Source organism: Hoplias malabaricus, chromosome 3 (genome assembly GCF_029633855.1).
Source record: "Hoplias malabaricus isolate fHopMal1 chromosome 3, fHopMal1.hap1, whole genome shotgun sequence".
In the NCBI taxonomy this organism is placed as follows: domain Eukaryota; kingdom Metazoa; phylum Chordata; class Actinopteri; order Characiformes; family Erythrinidae; genus Hoplias; species Hoplias malabaricus.
In genome coordinates, this window is record NC_089802.1 from 58,691,314 (window position 1) to 58,709,574 (window position 18,261).

The window sequence follows — 18,261 nt, forward strand, 5'->3', positions numbered from 1 at the left end:
TATATCACAATACTGTGATCTGCAAAACATGATATATTATAAGACAGTTTTCTACGATACATCATGTCATCTGTGTAAACGAAGACACACTTTAACACACTTACACTGACTGTAACTCTTTCGAGTATGTCATTCTTCTAATGTTGTAAAATTTCCATAAAGGGTCATAAATTGGAACCTAGGTCTAGGTAGAACACAACTAAGCTTCAAACTGTGTAAAAAGCTTGCAGAAAAAATTAAAACAAATATACATTAATGCAAAAATAAAAAAAATCTAAATTTCCCCTCTTTCTGTCATTTCTCCACTATGAATTTCTTTTTCTTCAATGCAGGTTTACCCTGTTAATTTGATTAGCGCCACCATGTGGAATAATGAAGCATTGTTCTGAAGAAACTGGAGGGTAAGTCTTAGGGAGTTTAGAGCACCTGCATTTCAATGAAAATATCAATATTTGATGATCGCTGTATTGATAATTTGTCCCACCCCTATTATCCACCTATGGAGCAGGAATAGAACACCATTTCCTTTTATTTCCTCCAGATGCAGTTTTTTGGTTGTGGCTCAGCCAGCAACACACTGAGAGGAAGCCTGAGCCATTTCTCATTTACTAAGCCAGGGTTTTGTATAAACATGAGACTCTGATTCTCTGATGTTTATAAAAGGTCTATTGGTATTAAAGTATAAGTGTATTTATAAAAGTATATAACATGGCCTTTAAAGACATTTTTATGAAGCTTAACATAATATGGAATTTTAAGTACAGAAGTGAAGCCAACAACTTGTTCTTGAACCTCTACTAGGTAAATGTCAGTGAAAAGCTAAGTACACATTGAGGGAAAAATTAAACAAATGTCGTAGAGAGCTGACGTCAAATCAGCTGGTACGCTGCAGTTTATGCACTTGTAAGTAATGCGGTTAATGGTGTTTATAGGCTTTCTTTAATGGGCCTTAATTCGTGCATTTGTTATGTGCTGAAGGTAGCAAAACATATTCATTATTGTGTTGCTCAGCTCTTATCTTTAAATAGCAAGGAAATTTAATAAACATTTTAAGGTGGCATGTACTAGTTCATAGGACTCATTCATTCTCTGATAAAATAAAAGGCAGAGCATTTCAGTGATTGACTTTGATCGTGAGCATCACTCTGTTTCCTTTGAGTTTTAATCTGTAATGGTCTGTGTGCTGCTATTCTTTGATCTGACCACAGTCGTTACTCTGCCGTTCCACGGAGAGCTTTGTGCGCGAGATGTTTTAATTATTGTCGTCTCACATTTGCATTTAGAAGAGAAAAAAGCGCTCTACATCAGCACGAACTCGCCTTTCAGCCGACCACTTATTCCCTAATGCCCTCTCAAATGCTGGGTCTACAAGAGCCATGTTTTCCATCCCTGGAGTTCAGAATAACAGCCAGCTTTTCTTGTTCTCTCTCGAACTTTGTCACGATATGAGTGCTGTTGATATTTCTCAGGGCTGTTGATTGAAATAAGTAATACCCATGCACCACTGCTTTTTGTTTGGCTCCCAGGAGCATCTTTGTCATGGGTATGTGGAGAACCATCAAACAAAAAACTGATCTGATGATGTAATGTGGTTTTTGATATAATTTGCATATTTTTATCAGTAGGGCTTTCTTCCCATTGTGTTAGAAACGCAGGATATTTGGATGATAAAAAGCAGCTCCCGATGACCTGTCATCAGAAGATCACAGGTTCCTTGGTGATGCCTCAATGATCTGAGGCTGGGAGCCTTAATTGGCCTCTTTCCCTATGGCTGGGTAGGACAGCCATCCCTCTTCCCATGATATGGCCTTCTAACTAACATAATTGAGTTGGGGAGACACTTGTGTTAAATAAATACCAAATATAAAGTGATATTCTGTGCTTATTATTTGTTATTGTATGTTCATTCATTCATTCATTGTCTGCAACCGCCTATCCAGCTCAGGGCCACGGTGGAATTATTGATTCCCTACCTGGAAATCATTGAGCGCAAGGCAGGAACACACCCTGGAGGGGGCACCAGTCCTTCACAGGGCAACACAGACACACACACATTCACATCTATGGACACTTTTGAGTTGCCAGTCCACCTACCAATGTGTGTTTTTGGACTGTGGGAGGAAACCTGACCACCCGGAGGAAACCCATATGGACATAGGGAGAACACACCAAACACTTCACAGAAAGTCACTGCAGAGTGGGACTTCAACCCACAACCCCTAGGTCCCTGGAGCTGTGTGACTGAAGCACTACCTGCACCACCATGCAGGTAGCGCAGGCACCATGCAACCCTATTATGAATTACTAAACATATATTTTAAAAAATTATATTGACCAAAATGCAAATAAATTTAAAAAATCTAATATTAAGAAAGATTCAGATTTTCAAAATTGCTCATTTTACATTTAATAGTTTTATTAAATTAAATTTAAATTTTATTACATTTTTTTGCCCCCTTCCACCCTGTTCTTAAATTTTGTCAGGAATTAGTTAGTGTGTGTTGTGCTGGTATGAGTGAATCAGACACAGCAGTGCTGCTGGTGTTTTTTCAACCCCTCAGTGTCACTGCTGGACTGACAATCGCCCACCATCCAAAAATATTCAGCCAACAGCGTCCTGTGTCCACTTTGTGACCAACACGAACTGTGCAGCAACACAGTCTCTGACTTTACATTTTCAAGGTGGACCAACGATGTATGTGTGGACATTGTTTAAAAACTCCAGCAGCACTGCTGTGTCTGATCCACTTGTGACAGCACAACACACACTAACACACAACCACAAGATCAGTGTCACTGCAGCACTGAGAAGGATTCACCACCCAACATAGCTGCTCTGTGGACTTGTGGGACTCCTGACCATAGAAGATCAGGGTGAAAGGGGGCAAACAAAGCATGTAGAGCAACAGATGGACTACTTTTTGTAATTGTAGAAATGCAAAGTGCTCCTGTGTGGTCAGTGGAGCTAAAAGCATGAACAGTGTATGGACAGATTAATTATGGTTAATTGGTGTATATCTCTGACATATGTGTTGCTAACAATTGTTTGCAACTGGCAACTGTTTTGTCTGGCAGAATAGAAATAATCTTGCTTTTTTGTTTTATATTGGGCATTTTCTAGAATAAAGATGCTGACATAAATAATGACCTTTTGCACATTTTGCTGTTAATTGAACCTGAAAATTGGCCATTTTTTGTGTGGTATTTAATTCAGTTTAATTGGAAAGATTGTGTGATGGGGGTGAATGATTTGAACATGGTATTTTACTTTAAAATTGCTGCTTGTTCTGTCAAAATATCTTTATATGTTAAAAATGAGTTATTGAATCCTTGATGTTAAAGGTTGCCCTGCAACATGCATTAAAATATCCCCTCATTGACTAGAGGCTCAATTGCTTATTGAAGTATTCCGTGATAAGTCAACACAAGCCCTACTGAATAAGACATTAAGGATGATTACAAATTGTATTAGCTCCTTCATATAGGCAGCTCCGTCATTTTTTTGTGTTACTTGTGAAACATCCCACAGTGTTCAGCCTATTACATGGCGTTATCGCGCTGTGGTCATTTTTGTTGCTTATGTACTTGAGTCATCATGAAGAGAGATGGCACTAATTATGTAACTCTGCTTGTGTGGATGTTAATGGCACCTACATTATAAAAAAAAAAAAAGATTTTTGCTGTGAAAACTGGCGCCCGTGTTTGTGTAACTGAGTCTGAGCTGTGCTTTTTCCCTGTTTTCTGCAGTGCAGGGACTGGAGATGACGACCAAGAGGAAGATCATCGGCCGCCTGGTGCCATGCCGATGCTTCCGGGGAGAGGAGGAGGTCATCTCAGTGTTGGACTACTCCCACTGCAGCCTGCAGCAGGTCCCCAAGGAGATCTTTAGCTTCGAACGCACTCTGGAGGAGCTCTACCTGGATGCCAACCAAATTGAAGAGCTGCCAAAGGTATGCTATTCTGCAGACTACTCTTCTTTGCATCACTTCACGTGTTGTGTGTATTGTTCATGTAATCAAAAGTTAATATCTTTTGATCACTTGAATCGTAGTTCAGACCCTAATACTTTCCCTCACCCCTTCATTTCACATAGATGTCTCAATTCTGGTTGGGATATGAGGACAGGGTGTAGATTGAAGGATGTATTGTTCTTGAAACAGAGATTAGACATCACTAGTAATCTAACAATGTCACAGTAGGTAGCAGGTTAATTTCAAATTCCACAAAACAGCTGTTTTATGCTTCATATCACAGATGAGTTAAGAGTGGGTGATATTTGATTGTTGAAAACTTATAAAGGAGTAAAATGCATTAAAGTCCAGCATCACTCTTTTGACATCACTGCAGACTGGCAGAGCTGCCTACAGAGCACTGCTAGCAGTCTGCAAAGTTTTTTTTTGTTTTTTGTTTTTATTTGTTTTCTGCTGAAGTTTCAGGTTTTTGAACGGTTGTCCTGTATGTATGTGATGTGATTTTAACTGCTACACCCTGTAACTCTGTTCCAATGGTCAAGACACTCAAGGGGCATATTTAAAAATAAGAAATGGGAGTCTATAAAAAACATATTATATTTATGCACTCCTCTAAAATTTAATTCTGACTGTTTTAAAGAACCATTTCCAAAATCAGCCAGTACTGATCTGAATTCAGTTCTGAAAGTGTGCACATTTAGGCGTCCATCATGGTTAATTAAGACAGTGACAGAAAACAGAGTAGCACACAGTTCCATATGTGGACATGTTTTTACCATAACTACAATGAATATTCACATGCCATACACAGTCTTGAGGCATATTTTAATTGGCAACAAGGCAATAAAGCCAATTGTTTTGCTGACAATACACTACATAAAATCCCTCTTTGAAAATGGAAAAATATATATATTTTTTTCAAAATGAATAAAATACATTTCTGGTTTACACAATGCAGCTTATAACTTTTTTGAGTATGTTCTGCTTCAAACCTCAGCTTGTCACAAAACAGTTCTTGCTTATATTTGCCAGGTTTTTTTTTCTTTTATTCATTTTTTTCTTTTCTTTTCTTTTCTTTTCGTTTCTTTTATTTCTTTTTTATTGATTTTTTTTTAATCTGAGGTACTGTTACAGCTTCACTATGTATGTTTGGCAAGTTTGGAGAATTAGTGACCTCTCTGGTGAAAATACATAATTCTATATAACATTCAGGTAGACATGTTTTATTTTTATGTGGGTTTTGCTGTGTTCTTTTTCTCCAAAAAAATGAGTGTTTTAAGAGCACTTGGTCTGAACTTGGTAATAAAATACATTCAATGTTATGTTAATAGATTTGTGTCAAGAGTACTGAACGTAATTCCTCAGGTCTTGAATTAAAATACATTTTTTTTACGGAAAAGGTAACATCAAAATAAAAGCTTTTTTTCTAAACCAATTCCCTGACTTGTGAACTCTCCTCCTGAATTCAGTTCCCTGTAATAGTGAACAGTATAGTGAATATACGGAATAGTGAATAGGAAGCCATTTCAGACAGAGGGTATGTCTCACGAGTGCACTCAATTCATAGCCTTGTGTCCTGTTGCCTATCGGCTTTGACCCACACCTGTGAACTGGAGTCGGTCATATAAACAAGATCAGAGGTGTTCCTAGTTGTGTTTCATTATATAAGCTCTGTCTTTGTGTGTTTTTGCCGTTCATTGTCATCCTTGTAGCCTTGGCAATCATGGTGTTTGCATGTGTAGGACCCGACTTTTGAATGAGTATTTCAGGGTTCACATGTTTACATGGTCATTTGCAGCAGCAGTAAGACACTTTATTGCATCAGATACTTCTTCCTCTTTACTCAGTAATGTGACTTTTTTCACAAACAGTTTTTACACAGTGCAGCTTTACACCTGAATAGTTTGATTGCTGATGAGTCTTGACATCAAAACAATTGACTGGATTTGGTTTAATTCCCAAAGTACTGTTGTAAATATTGTCACAAGAAGATCAATTAAGTGCTGTCCTCAGAATAAGCCTATATTCTGCAGTGCTATTGTGACGTGACAGATAATAATGCTTATATTTATTAAAGCATTTTAAAAAACAAGTTGTCCCTAGACATCTTAACGGGCAGTGCACGTTCACAGCAAGAAATGTATATGAAGACTGTTTGCTTTTTAAACCCTGCTATAGCTTGAGGGAATTATTATTATTATTATTACTATTTTTTTCTTCCAAGAACATTTTTGAGCCTGAGACTTCTGCTCTGTATATGTTAGGGCAATGTTTTCACGTCATTATAAATGAAGTCTTCTTACATCTCTGTGGCAAATGTCCCTCTCTATCTGTGCCCCTGAGTGCTTTAGTCTGTATGTGACCCATTGTGTGATGGCATTATCTAAGCTTTAAATATTATTTCCTTCACCCATTCAGCTGTTGCAGACGACACTATTCATTTACTCAAAATGGTTCTTTAAGTTTATAATAGTCTTTAGCATTGCAATATTTGTTTTTTCTGCCCCTAGTAAATAAGCTGTTTAGGGTTATGGGTTTCAGTTCCTCTAGAGACAATTTAGCTTCTGATCCTAAATGATCCTAAATATGAATGTGATCAATATGTGAAAAGACATTTTCAGGATAAAAAAATGTGTCATGTTATTTGGACATATTTGGACACCATTCACTAGTCAGCTAATGTCAAAAAAGTATGCATTGGTTGTCTTCTTTAAGTGGGACTGATATCCACAATATGCTGGGGATAGTACATCATGATAACAACATTTATTAACTATAAAATATGATCATATTGTCCCAATATGATGGACAAACATTTCTTATGATACTAAGGATATTAAGGGGAGCTTGTCCCTGTGTGTAGCAGTGTCAGCTTCTACTCCTCTGAGGCTGAAGTGCTGCTGTGGTGTTGAAACACTAGAAGTCTCCACAGTGATTTGACAGCAGTTAGCCACAAGAGCATTAATGAAATCAGGTGCTGATGTTGGATGATTAGCCACTTAAACTGATCCCAGAGGTAATGAATTGTGCTATATCACCCCAGACATCACAGTTCCACTCTTAGAAAGTCTGTCACTGTGGTGGTACCTTTTGCCATCACTGAGATGGTATCTTCAAGGGTATATGTTCAGTACTTTTAGTTTGGAACTTAATTTTACACTGTTGTAAATTAATTGTATATAGTTGTGTTAATTTAATACAACCCATTTTTATTTTACACAGTTCTATAATAAAGGCTTCTTCTGTTTCTGGAGAAGAAAATTTAGTGCACCTTTAGGGAACAAAACTTTAAAACCACTGCTGCTCCTTTGAAGGTATATTTACACTGTTTCTACCTTTATTGATAATCATGTACGTGCACATACCTTTTTACTGACAGTCTACAGCACATTGCTAGGGGGATTTTGTACTCTATGAAATTGACACTTGGCACTGATCATGGAGAACTTCTGCTCCTGTGCAGCTGCTCCAGCATCACATGGCTTTACGTGGCTTCTATGGGAATTATACAGATTGTGTGTGAATAATAGCTCAGTTTACTGTAGTTATGTAGTATCTACAAAATAATATACAGTACTATTATAGAGCATTGCTAAATCAGAACCATGGACAGCTACTGTTTTTCAAAACAACACAGGAAGATTGTAATTGAGTTGAATGCAGAAACAACAGAACACAATTTATCTGTTTTTGTATCTAATTAATTTCTTTTCCTGAACTTCTACCTAGAACTAAATTAAAACCCAGAGTAGAGCCCCTGATCCCGGAGAAAGGACAGGGTTTCTGAGGGGTTTGTGCACATCTGGCTCATCAGTGGAGTTATGTAAGAGGCATTCAGAGCTGAAGATGGTACTCCCTTTTATGAATTACGATCTTATGAGGTTAGGCCTTGAGCTCCTTTGGTCTCTTTGTTAAAACAGACCTTCACCAGGCTACCACTGCTTTCTGCTTTTAAAATCTAATAATAGTTGTTGCTGAGAACAATTCTTTCTGAAGAGGACTGTCTTCTGAATGCTCAATCTTAAGTTAAAACAACACACTTAGTCTGTGTTAATCTGTGAAGGGAAAACTGTAGCTATAACGATGTAGTTGTGCTATATTGCAACATAGCTGCCCTGTGGAGAGGTGACTTTGTATAGACGATAAAATAAATGAGTACATTATCAGGGGCTGCCAGTCCACCGATCAGGAAAAGCTACAATGATAACACAAATATGTACAAAAGTATCCATATGCCTTTTCTAGTACATTCAGCTACTTTAAGGTGCACTCTATGCTTTATTATGTGTTTTCAGCTGTGCACTTAAATACTTTGAAACTACTGGCAAGAAAATAGGAGGCTCTGAAAAAACTGGACATAAGCCTATGTTCACCAGTCACAATGCCAAGTTTAAGCTGGAGGTCTGTAAAGCCCACCAGTATTGAACTGTGCGGCTGTGTTCTCTGGGGTGATGGAATTCAATCATTTTGAAATGATTTAGAGTTGTGTTTGTGATCCAGAACTTTTGCTACTGAGCCTGAATATAGTCCTAGTCTAATTTCTCTGAAGAGTCAAGGCTACAGCGAAAGGACAAAGCCCTTATTTAAACTGATCAGACATAACATTATGACAATTTCTGTCCATTCTCTCAGCTCCACTGACAACACAGAAGCACTTTGTAGTTCTACAATTACAGACTGTAGTCCATTTGTTGGTCTACATTCTGTCATAGCCCCGTCACTCTGTACTTCAGTGTTTAAGACCACCAAACTACCACCACAGAGCAGGTGTTATTTTGGCAGTTGATTTTTCTTTATGACACTGGAATGAGTGGATGAGACACAGCTATACTGCTAGAGTTTTTATCAGGGGTGCATAAAGTACTTGAGTAAAAGTACAGATACTCAAGGTAAAATATTACTCCAGTAGAAGTACAAGTTCTCTTTATAGATCTCCACTTGAGTAAAATTACAAAAGTATTTACCTTCAAATATACTTGTATTGAATGTTTAAGTACAAAGATGTATTATGGCTCTTATCACCTATTGTAATTTTTGAAACAAGACTCATACTTAACACATTGTTGGGGAAAAGACTCTACATTCACTCTTGGTTCCCCAGTCTTTTAACAGAATATTTTTGCCATAGGCAGCATGGCCTGATGTGCACTTCTTCAGAAATGTGACTCTTTTTGTCTATGCAGACCACAAAGACTGTGATTGATCTGCAGTCGGACAAACATGGTTCAAATGGCTCAAGTCAAGAAGTCCAGAAATATTAACTCCCCTACACTACACTCCCTAAATAGTGCACTTTAAAGATGTTCATAAAAGTAATACCACTACACCACTACATAGTGTACATAAGGTTGAAGAAGGAAAAATTCAGCCCTAGTGGTTTGGTGGTGTAATTGCAGAATGACGCAGATGCCAACATATAAACTTTCACAATGGCATAGGACACTTTAGTATAGTTTTTTACTCATTAAGAACACTAGGCAAGTTTTTTTTTTCTGCTGATGTGCCTGCTCCTTGTACAGTTAACTTTTACAGTACTGTACTGAAAGTGAAGGGAAGGTTTCCTACCCTCCTCCGAGTAGTGCAATTTCTGCAGTGCTGAGCTACAGAGCAATGACTATTATTCTCCCTATTACAGGTCAGTGAAGCATCACAATGATTTTGAAGCTTGTCTCGTTTCGTCTGTTTTCCTGTCTCAGCACATGGCTTTGTTTTGTTGTCGTTCACGCCCCGCCTTTGTTCCGCCTTGTTCGTTACCCTCGTTGTCGGTTTCAGGTGTTTTTCATTTGTTGGTGTATTTAGGTCCCCTTCCCTCACTTCCTGTGGTCGTTCATTGTTCCGTTGTTCATGGCAGTGTTCCTTGTTTCGCGTTCATTGTGCTTCGTAGTGTTTCTTGTTTCGTGTGCCATGTTCAAGCCGTGTTGTTCTTCGTGTTCCTTGTTTCGTTAGCGTTGGTCTTCGTATGGGTTGCTATGTTAGTTGTTCTTCGTGATATTCGCTTTGTTCTTTGTATTCTTCTTCGTGTTGTTTGCCTCGTTTCTCGTGCTCGTTTCATGCCCGCTTCGTGCCCCCTAGTTTGTTAATGTTTGTCTCGTTTATCTCTTCTAAATAAAGTCTGTGTTCTTAGCGTTTGCGTCCGCCCTCAACCAGTCCGCACCCCGCGCCCCTAACATATCTACATAGTTGCAGGATATAGTTTGAGCTATTTTTGCAATTCTGAGTCATCTGGTTTTTTAAACAGGCTGCAGTTTTGTTTTCCTGATTTCTTGCCTGATACTCGTTTGTCTTTTGGACTTGTTTATCTCTGTACAGATGATTGGGTTTTGGAGTATTTCTTCTTGTTTTGACCTCGCTTCATGTATTATGTTTAATAAATCTACAACTGACTCACTATGGAGAGAGAGTAGTCTCAAAATACAAATGCATAAATGTTAATCCACAAACTAAACACAAGTCACAAATATGTTTCACTATTCACAAAGGAATACATCTCAGTCTGTGTCTCATAGTCTGCAGTTTGTAAAAATACAGTTACATTCATAAATGTTTTTGGTTTTCATAGATATATCATTTTATATGGAAATAAATACATTTGTTTAAATTTACATTGCATATATTTGTAAAATCGAAGTCTCAAATTTAAAATGTATTTGTAAATTGTTGAATCTGCATTTTGTGGATCAAGTCACTTTTTTTGTTTTTTGTGACGTGTATTTGTCCATTTCATCTCGCGAGTTTCTGGATTTTGCTTTCGCATTTCACCCGATCCAAATACAAATGCAGCCTGATTCACAAATGTGGCCAGCAGGCGAACAAGCCACCAAAGTGCAAACTGCAGACCGTGAGACACAGATTGTGATGTATACCTCTGTGAATAGTGAAACCCTTGGTGAGTGATTTGTGGCATCTAGCTACAGATCCGTAAATTGTGTCTATGAAAGAATATTAGTTACCGATGACTCAAATACTTAACCCACACAAATCATTTTGTTAATTCATAACAGTTCTAAGAACTGAAAGTGATTACTTACGGTGTTAAATTCGCACGACAGTTGATAAAAACAATGTCTACCTTTGGTATTTTTGGTTTTAGGTGGAGAAAAATACACAAAAATACTTAAGTACAGTAATGAATTAATACTTATGAAATACTTCGTTACTCTCCACCTCTGTTTTTAAAGTATATGAAGGGCAATAGGTGAACTGTAGCCTGTAATTGCTGAGAGAGTGTAGAAACAAGAAAGTGTTATGGCTGAATGGTGTATTGATATCAGAAAATATATTGAAATATAAAATACATTTTGGCAATGTAGTGTATCACTGCAAACAGTGATGTTCCATGGTTTTAAAAACTCTTATCAAACTAGCTCTCTGGATGTGAGCTGACAAATAGTTTCACCTCCAGCTGCTCAGCATCACACTGTTGTTGTTGGATGTATTGTTGTGTCAGAGGTCTGTCAAGTTTCACCAGAGTTAAACAGTTAAATTTTTGCACATTGCCAAGCTTTGGGGTCAGTTGACTGTCAGCACATTATTCTCACTGAAATCAAGAGGCAGAGGTGTTTTTTGGCACAAATCAAAAAGTCCTTGTCAACGCTGTCATACACCTTGAAGTACTTCCAAATTTAAAGGTGAATTTCCCTGTAATAATCAACACATCTCTCTCTCTCGCTCTCTTCTCTCTCATTTTCTCTCTCATTCTCTCTCTCTCTCTCTCTCTCTCTCTCTCTCTCTTTCTCTGTTCCAGCAACTTTTCAACTGTCAGTCCCTGCGGAAGCTGAGTATTCCTGATAATGACCTCTCCAGCCTGCCAGCCACCATCGCAAGTCTTGTAAACCTGAAGGAATTAGATATAAGTAAAAATGGTATGTTATGAAGATTCTGTTCAACAGCTCTTTTAAAGAAAATTTTTTAAGTGGGGTATACTACTGTAACAATCCGTATTTACCCATAAATTAAAGTCAGTTTCCTAATTATTATATTAAAAACAACAAATTGTAAATTAAAATAGTAGTTCTACAGAAATGATATTGTATTTGTTTAAAATACACATTCTCATTTTGGCAGCTTTAACATTTTCAATATGCTTGTTGAATTGTTGAATTTAATTTAAGGTACATATGTTAACATATTTTGAATGATACTTTTTTGGTGATATTAATTATTTTCTCTTTGCTTTAGGCATTCAAGAGTTCCCAGACAATATCAAGTGCTGTAAATGTTTATCAGTTGTAGAGGCCAGTGTAAATCCTATAACCAAGTAAGTTAAATTACAGCTGATATGTCAACAATACAAAGTCAAAAAAATTAGAACATTTTCTTTTGTATTACAAAGAAAAGACCAAATAAAAAAAATATTTGAAATGCCCTTTAAATGGGTTGCATCATCCGTCTTCCCCAAGTGAACAGTCTTTTGATGGATGATGCAACCCATTTAATGTGTATTTGAGTTCCTTGTCTCTTTGAACCCTGGACAGTTTAGTGCTCGTTTGAGCTGTGTTGTCCAGATATACCACTCTTGTTCTGTTCAATATTTCAGACAATTTAAAAGCATTTGTAGACCAGCTTTTATATGTATTGTGTGAATATTTTATTCTATTGTGGCGCACATGCTGAAGTAGGCTTCAGGATGCCCCATAGAGCAGAGGAATGAAAGTTGGTAACAAATGTTTTCCTGCAGTATTTTGAAAAGATTGAAAGGTTAACCACAAGTTTGAATTATGAAGCAGCATTGCGCCTTAATATTACTTGGGGAAAACACGGTCTCTTAAAAGTGAATTCAGCTTTGTTCAAGGGGAGATTTGAAACTATGTCTTTCATGTACATATTTAATTTTCCTATTGCTAAAAACATAAGAGCTCAAATATTTATTGAAGCAGAAACATTCTTAAACTTGTCCTCATTGTGGCTTAATCTGAGGCAGGAGAGTGGAAGGTATGGAGGTTCCATAGCAGGCTTGTATTCTACTCATTCACCTTCTTAATCTTTAATCTTTGGAGGGGCTGGCTGCACTCAGGCAGTTAAAGGGGAAGTGTAATGGGATTATAGCAGGGACTCCTTAACTCTCTGCGGCTCTGAGGTACTTAACACTTATTGAGTGATGTGCTGCTGGCCTTTAACAGGGTGCCATCTCTTCTCTTGTCCCTCAGACTCCCAGATGGCTTCACCCAGCTCCTCAACCTGACTCAGCTCTTCTTAAATGATGCCTTCCTTGAGTACCTCCCTGCCAACTTTGGGAGGTGAGGATTACCAGCACCTAGTCAGTTCATCACAACCAGATAATTTCTATTGGCTCTTTTTGTATGATTGTTTACATGGATTTGTGAATGTATGCTTTAGATCCTTGAACTTACATTAAAGGGCCCAAAACCTTTTATTTCCTCATATTTTATGACATTTGTATATTTCTATTAAGGGTGTAGCAAAATAATATTACACTTGAGTATTACAAAACATAATTTTGCAATACCGTGAATATCGATTCTTAAAAAAAAACAGTATCAATTTAATTTATAGTTTACATGCAAAGATTCATGGCAGATAGTGGTTTATTTTGCATTGTGTTTAAACTCCTGACCACTACAGTGCGTTAGTTTACTCTGTCTTTAGCCTTTAGGCTCTTCCACCCTCTTGTAAAGCAGTAACTTAAGGGTCACTCATAACATTAGTTCCTGATATTTGTGTTCCTGATATTTTCTATATAATCGTTAAAACACGTTCTTTTTGACTGGCCAGGTTTGTATTTGGGGGTAGAGCTCAGTAAATTATGTTTGATTAACTTTTAGAAACAATTTTTTGGGTATTCAATATAATGTTTTTGGACTATGGGAGGAATCTGGAAGAAACCGATTCAGACACAGGGAGAATACACCAAATTCCTCATATTCAGTGACCCCAGATAGGCACTGAACCTAGGGAAATTCCAAAAAATAAGCTTGCATATATCTTTTAATTGAATGTGGTTTTGAAATATGTGTTTTTAGCCAAGGATGGCTACTCAGTCTTAGCTTCAATTAAGTTCTATTCTATTCTATTCTTTTGAAATGTCTCTCCACTGAAAACTCAAACTCATGATACAGTTTAAGTGTTTTTGGACATATAGAGCTGTGCTTTATTTATTAATAGTGTGCAGTAGCTAAGACAAAGGCAGATTCTAACAGTGACTTTCCCAAGTCTTTGCGCTACAATAGCTAAAGCTGTTTGATAATGAATTGCTATTCCTTTTGGATTAAAAAAAGCTGTATTAATGGCAGTATTTAGAAGCATGTTCTTAAATCTAGGTTTGATTGTGTTAGAAAACATAATATGTGTGAGAGAAATACCCTCTCTGTGAATGAACTAAATCAACTGTGACTCTGACTTTCAGATTGTCCAAATTACGCATCCTGGAACTTCGAGAGAATCACCTGAAAACCATGCCAAAGTGAGTGACGTGGGTGTGTTTTCATGAGATATTATACCACAGTTAGTTCTGACCCTGCAATGTGATTGGCTGAGAAACGTTCCAGGAGTGCCAATATTACACGATAATGGCACTCTGACCGAAACTCTTCAGGTATTACTCCATAAAATACATGTAACCTAGCAACGGCGCCAGTGCTTACAGGACAGAGCTTTGCCTGGACTTTCTCACCTAGAGGTTTATTTTCCTTTTGTGCACCTTATTTTGAATAATGTAAATAGTATATATATATATATATATATATATATATATATATATATATATAAACAGTAAATTGCTAAATCTGTGTGGTTTCTGTGATTGTGTTTAACTCTAGTCGGGGCGCCTCTTTTTTTCTCCGCTGCTCTTGTTTGCCAGCTCCGCAGCATGGCTTTGGAGCGATACTCTAAAATATTCACTTTTAACTTAAACAGAGAGAACTTGGCATCATTTAGTGTATAATATCACTACGATCTGAATCCACTGTAAACAATACACTCAAAGTTCGTGCTATAATGTGAGCTATTGGCACTGGTGTACTGATCTAAGACTGCAGCACACCACTCCTAATATCTTATGTTATAGCACTCCCTCTCATGTATTATTGCGTAATTGATTTATTCCTCTTTACAGTGGAGAAGTTAACACAAACAGCTTATGATTTAATAATAATCATACACCAGATAAGATATAAAAATATCATATACCAATCCATTAGAGCTTCACATAGGACCCACTACACTCTCTTCCTACCTGCACCACATCATTCCTGTGATCTATAGCCATTTAAATCCTAACCCAAACCAATGGGGTTGCTGTGGCCATTTATGATCTGATCAGCAACCAGCTACACCTAACACAGAGGCCGAACCATTGTGTACCAAACTGGAAATGACACTGGAAACATTCAATTTTTATATGATATTTGATATTTCTAGTGTGTGTGTTGCCCTGTGAAGGACTGGCACCCCCTCCAGGGTGTATTTCCGCCTTTTGCTTAATGTTTCAAGGTAGGCTCTGGACCCACCGCAACCCTGAACTGGATAAGCAGTTACAGATAATGAATGAATTAATGAATTTGATATTTCTTAAATATGAGTGTTTTTTTATTATATGAAATCCGTAATAATTATAGCATATAATAAATAACAAAGTCTGAGTATGAGATGCCAGTGATTACGTGTAGTATTCTTGTAAATAGTGTGATCATAAGAAAGATCTTAAAAATATCATAGGTGTACAGATACATGTAAACAAAATTCTGGATTACATGCTGTAATTGTTCATTTTCTCTGTAAAGCTGCTTTGAGACAACATCATGTTGTAAAAAACACTATATAAACAAACTTGACTTGACTTGACTTGATCGGTGTGGCTTATAGCTTATGGGAATCAGAAATCCATTATCTCAAATTAATTAAATACTTCATTTCAAATTTAAGTAAATTAATATTAAACAGCACTAATTCTAATTCAACACACGCTGCCACAGTCTTGGAGAGGCACACCATCAAATGTATTTGAAGACTACTGTGAAATCTCTGTAGTCTATGATGCTTTGAGTTGCAATATCCTCTGCCGGTGTTGTTCCACTGTATTTTATTAAGTCCAAAGTAAACTCTGCAATCAACCAGGAGATTTCAGAGCACTTCATACTTCCGTCTGCTGACAAGCTTCGTGAAGTTGCCAAGTTCCTTTTCCAGCAGCACTTAACAATTGCCCATAATGCCCAATGGCATGCAGACCATGATATTACTATGATTGACTGGCCAGCCAATTCTACAGACTTAAACCCCATAGAGAATATATTTGGTATTTTCAGGAGAAAGTTGAGAAAAACCCACCCCAGCGATTCAGGCGAGATGAAGGTCAGTTGCAACCTGTGATTCTGAAACATCTCAGCAGTGCCACACAGCTTGTCTCCATGCCACACTGCACTGGAGCCTCTACCCAGTATTGAGCATGTAAATGAACATACTTGTCAGATTTTGGACATTTCTGTATTTTTTATTTGATCTTATGAAATATTCTAAGAATTTAAGATGATGGATTTCTGATTTTCATGAGCTATAAGCCATACTATTCAAAAGAAGAACAAAAAGGCTTGAAATATATCACAATATGTGTAATGAAAATAAAATGTGACCATTTACATTTCGAATTCATTTATTAACAAAAAATATTTTTCTTCACAATATTCCAATCTTTTGTTAAGCACCTGTCCACTTACAATTTTAAATAAATATGTAACATCCTATAAAAGTAAATAAAGAACAAAGATGTTTGTAAATTTTTAACTACCTCAGTAATTATATTTTAGATGCCTCTATAAATTATATACATTACTGTACAAAAATGACCCTTCATTGTTTAATTTGCTGTCAAAATAGCTGTTGACAACATATTTGACAGATTATACAGTCACATAATAAAACAATCTTAGTAACATAATATTCAGTGTTTAATATTTACACTTATTATTCAGTGTTTAGTTATGTCCGCATCATTTATTATGGCTTTCATTATTTTGGGAAACTTTCAGCTCATCAAAGAAATCACTGGTTGCATTTTTTTGCTTCTTATGCAAACTTAAGCTTCTTCTTTCGCTCTCATGGCCTTAATTTACACTGCTATGCAGACGACACACAGATCTGTTTTTACATCAAACCTACTGAATCTTCCCCTCATCTCAAGCTACCGTCCTGTATCCAGGAATCAAAACATTGGCTAACCTCAAATTTTATCAAGTTAAATGCCAAAATAAAAAACAAAACAAATTGCTGATTGTTTGTACGAAGCCGTATTAGCCTATTCTGACTCTTTTATTAGCCTATTTTGACATCTTTGTCATTGACAACACACCTGTTAGCCAGTCCTCTGCTGTCCAGAACCTTGGTATTCTGTTTGACCCCTCCCTCACCTTTGTCTCACACATTAAAACTCTGTCCAAAGACAGAGGGGGTGTTATTCAGTGCTTCCCATCAAAGTGACTATGTCTTTTTAAGTTACAGTTAACAGTTCAGCTACAATAAATGCAGCAACAAGATTTTTTTTTTTTCAAAGAAATGACATTAAGGTCACCTGGAACTGGAATTATTTTTCTCAACACTTGACTCTATTCACTGTCACTTCTGTCCCTACAGGCAGAAATGTAGGTAATTCTGTTGCTATTGTAGCTTATGTGATGTGCTGATGTATGTGGCTTTGAGCTGCTTTTTGTGTAAATGCTCTCTGAGCCTGTTCCCTTCTCATCCCACTGCAGGTCAATTCACAGGCTGTCACAGCTGGAGCGATTAGACTTGGGAAGCAATGAATTCACTGAAGTGGTAAGAAAAGACGTCTTTTTACCTAAGACAGTCATCACTCGTTCAGCCATAATCTCACCTAAAGAGCACCATTGGGATGGGGGGGCTCACATTAGTACACCAATGCTGCCCTGCATTAGTGGCATCATGCACTGATATATTAATTATTAAGTACTTCAAACATGCAGTACTCAGTATGACAGGCCATTTCCCACTAAGTCATTTATAATTGGTTCAGCAACCTCAGTAAACTAAAACCAGGATTTTATCCTGTATTCTGTCCAAGGTACTCATCCCCTCAACCCACACTCCACCATCTCACCCAGCATTGCATTAATTTAGACAGGGTTCAAATCAATGAGCAGGTCCATGAGCTGGCAAATTACTGCTGTGTCCAGGGAAAAGCCAGATACTGAACTTCAGAGTAAACACTTGTAGGGGATTTCTCCAGATAATGACTCTGTATTGTATGTTGAACTTGGAATTGCCTCCTGTAATTAACAGCACTCTCCAGTGATCTAAATTACAACAAGGGAATGATAGCCCA

At 37.2% G+C, this 18,261-nt stretch overlaps 1 protein-coding gene across 12 annotated transcripts in view; it reads left to right on the forward strand.

The window, feature by feature from the left end:
• lrrc7 (leucine rich repeat containing 7) overlaps positions 1–18,261 on the forward strand; it is a 182,785-nt gene that overhangs the window by 106,229 nt on the left and 58,295 nt on the right. For all 12 annotated transcript variants that reach the window (XM_066665951.1, XM_066665946.1, XM_066665955.1 and 9 more), the window contains 6 exons: positions 3,748–3,950; positions 11,716–11,833; positions 12,150–12,228; positions 13,118–13,207; positions 14,335–14,391; positions 17,672–17,735. In XM_066665951.1, coding sequence (XP_066522048.1) covers positions 3,762–3,950; positions 11,716–11,833; positions 12,150–12,228; positions 13,118–13,207; positions 14,335–14,391; positions 17,672–17,735 — 597 coding nt within the window. In that variant the 5' untranslated portion in view covers positions 3,748–3,761. The remainder of the gene's footprint in view (positions 1–3,747; positions 3,951–11,715; positions 11,834–12,149; positions 12,229–13,117; positions 13,208–14,334; positions 14,392–17,671; positions 17,736–18,261) is intronic.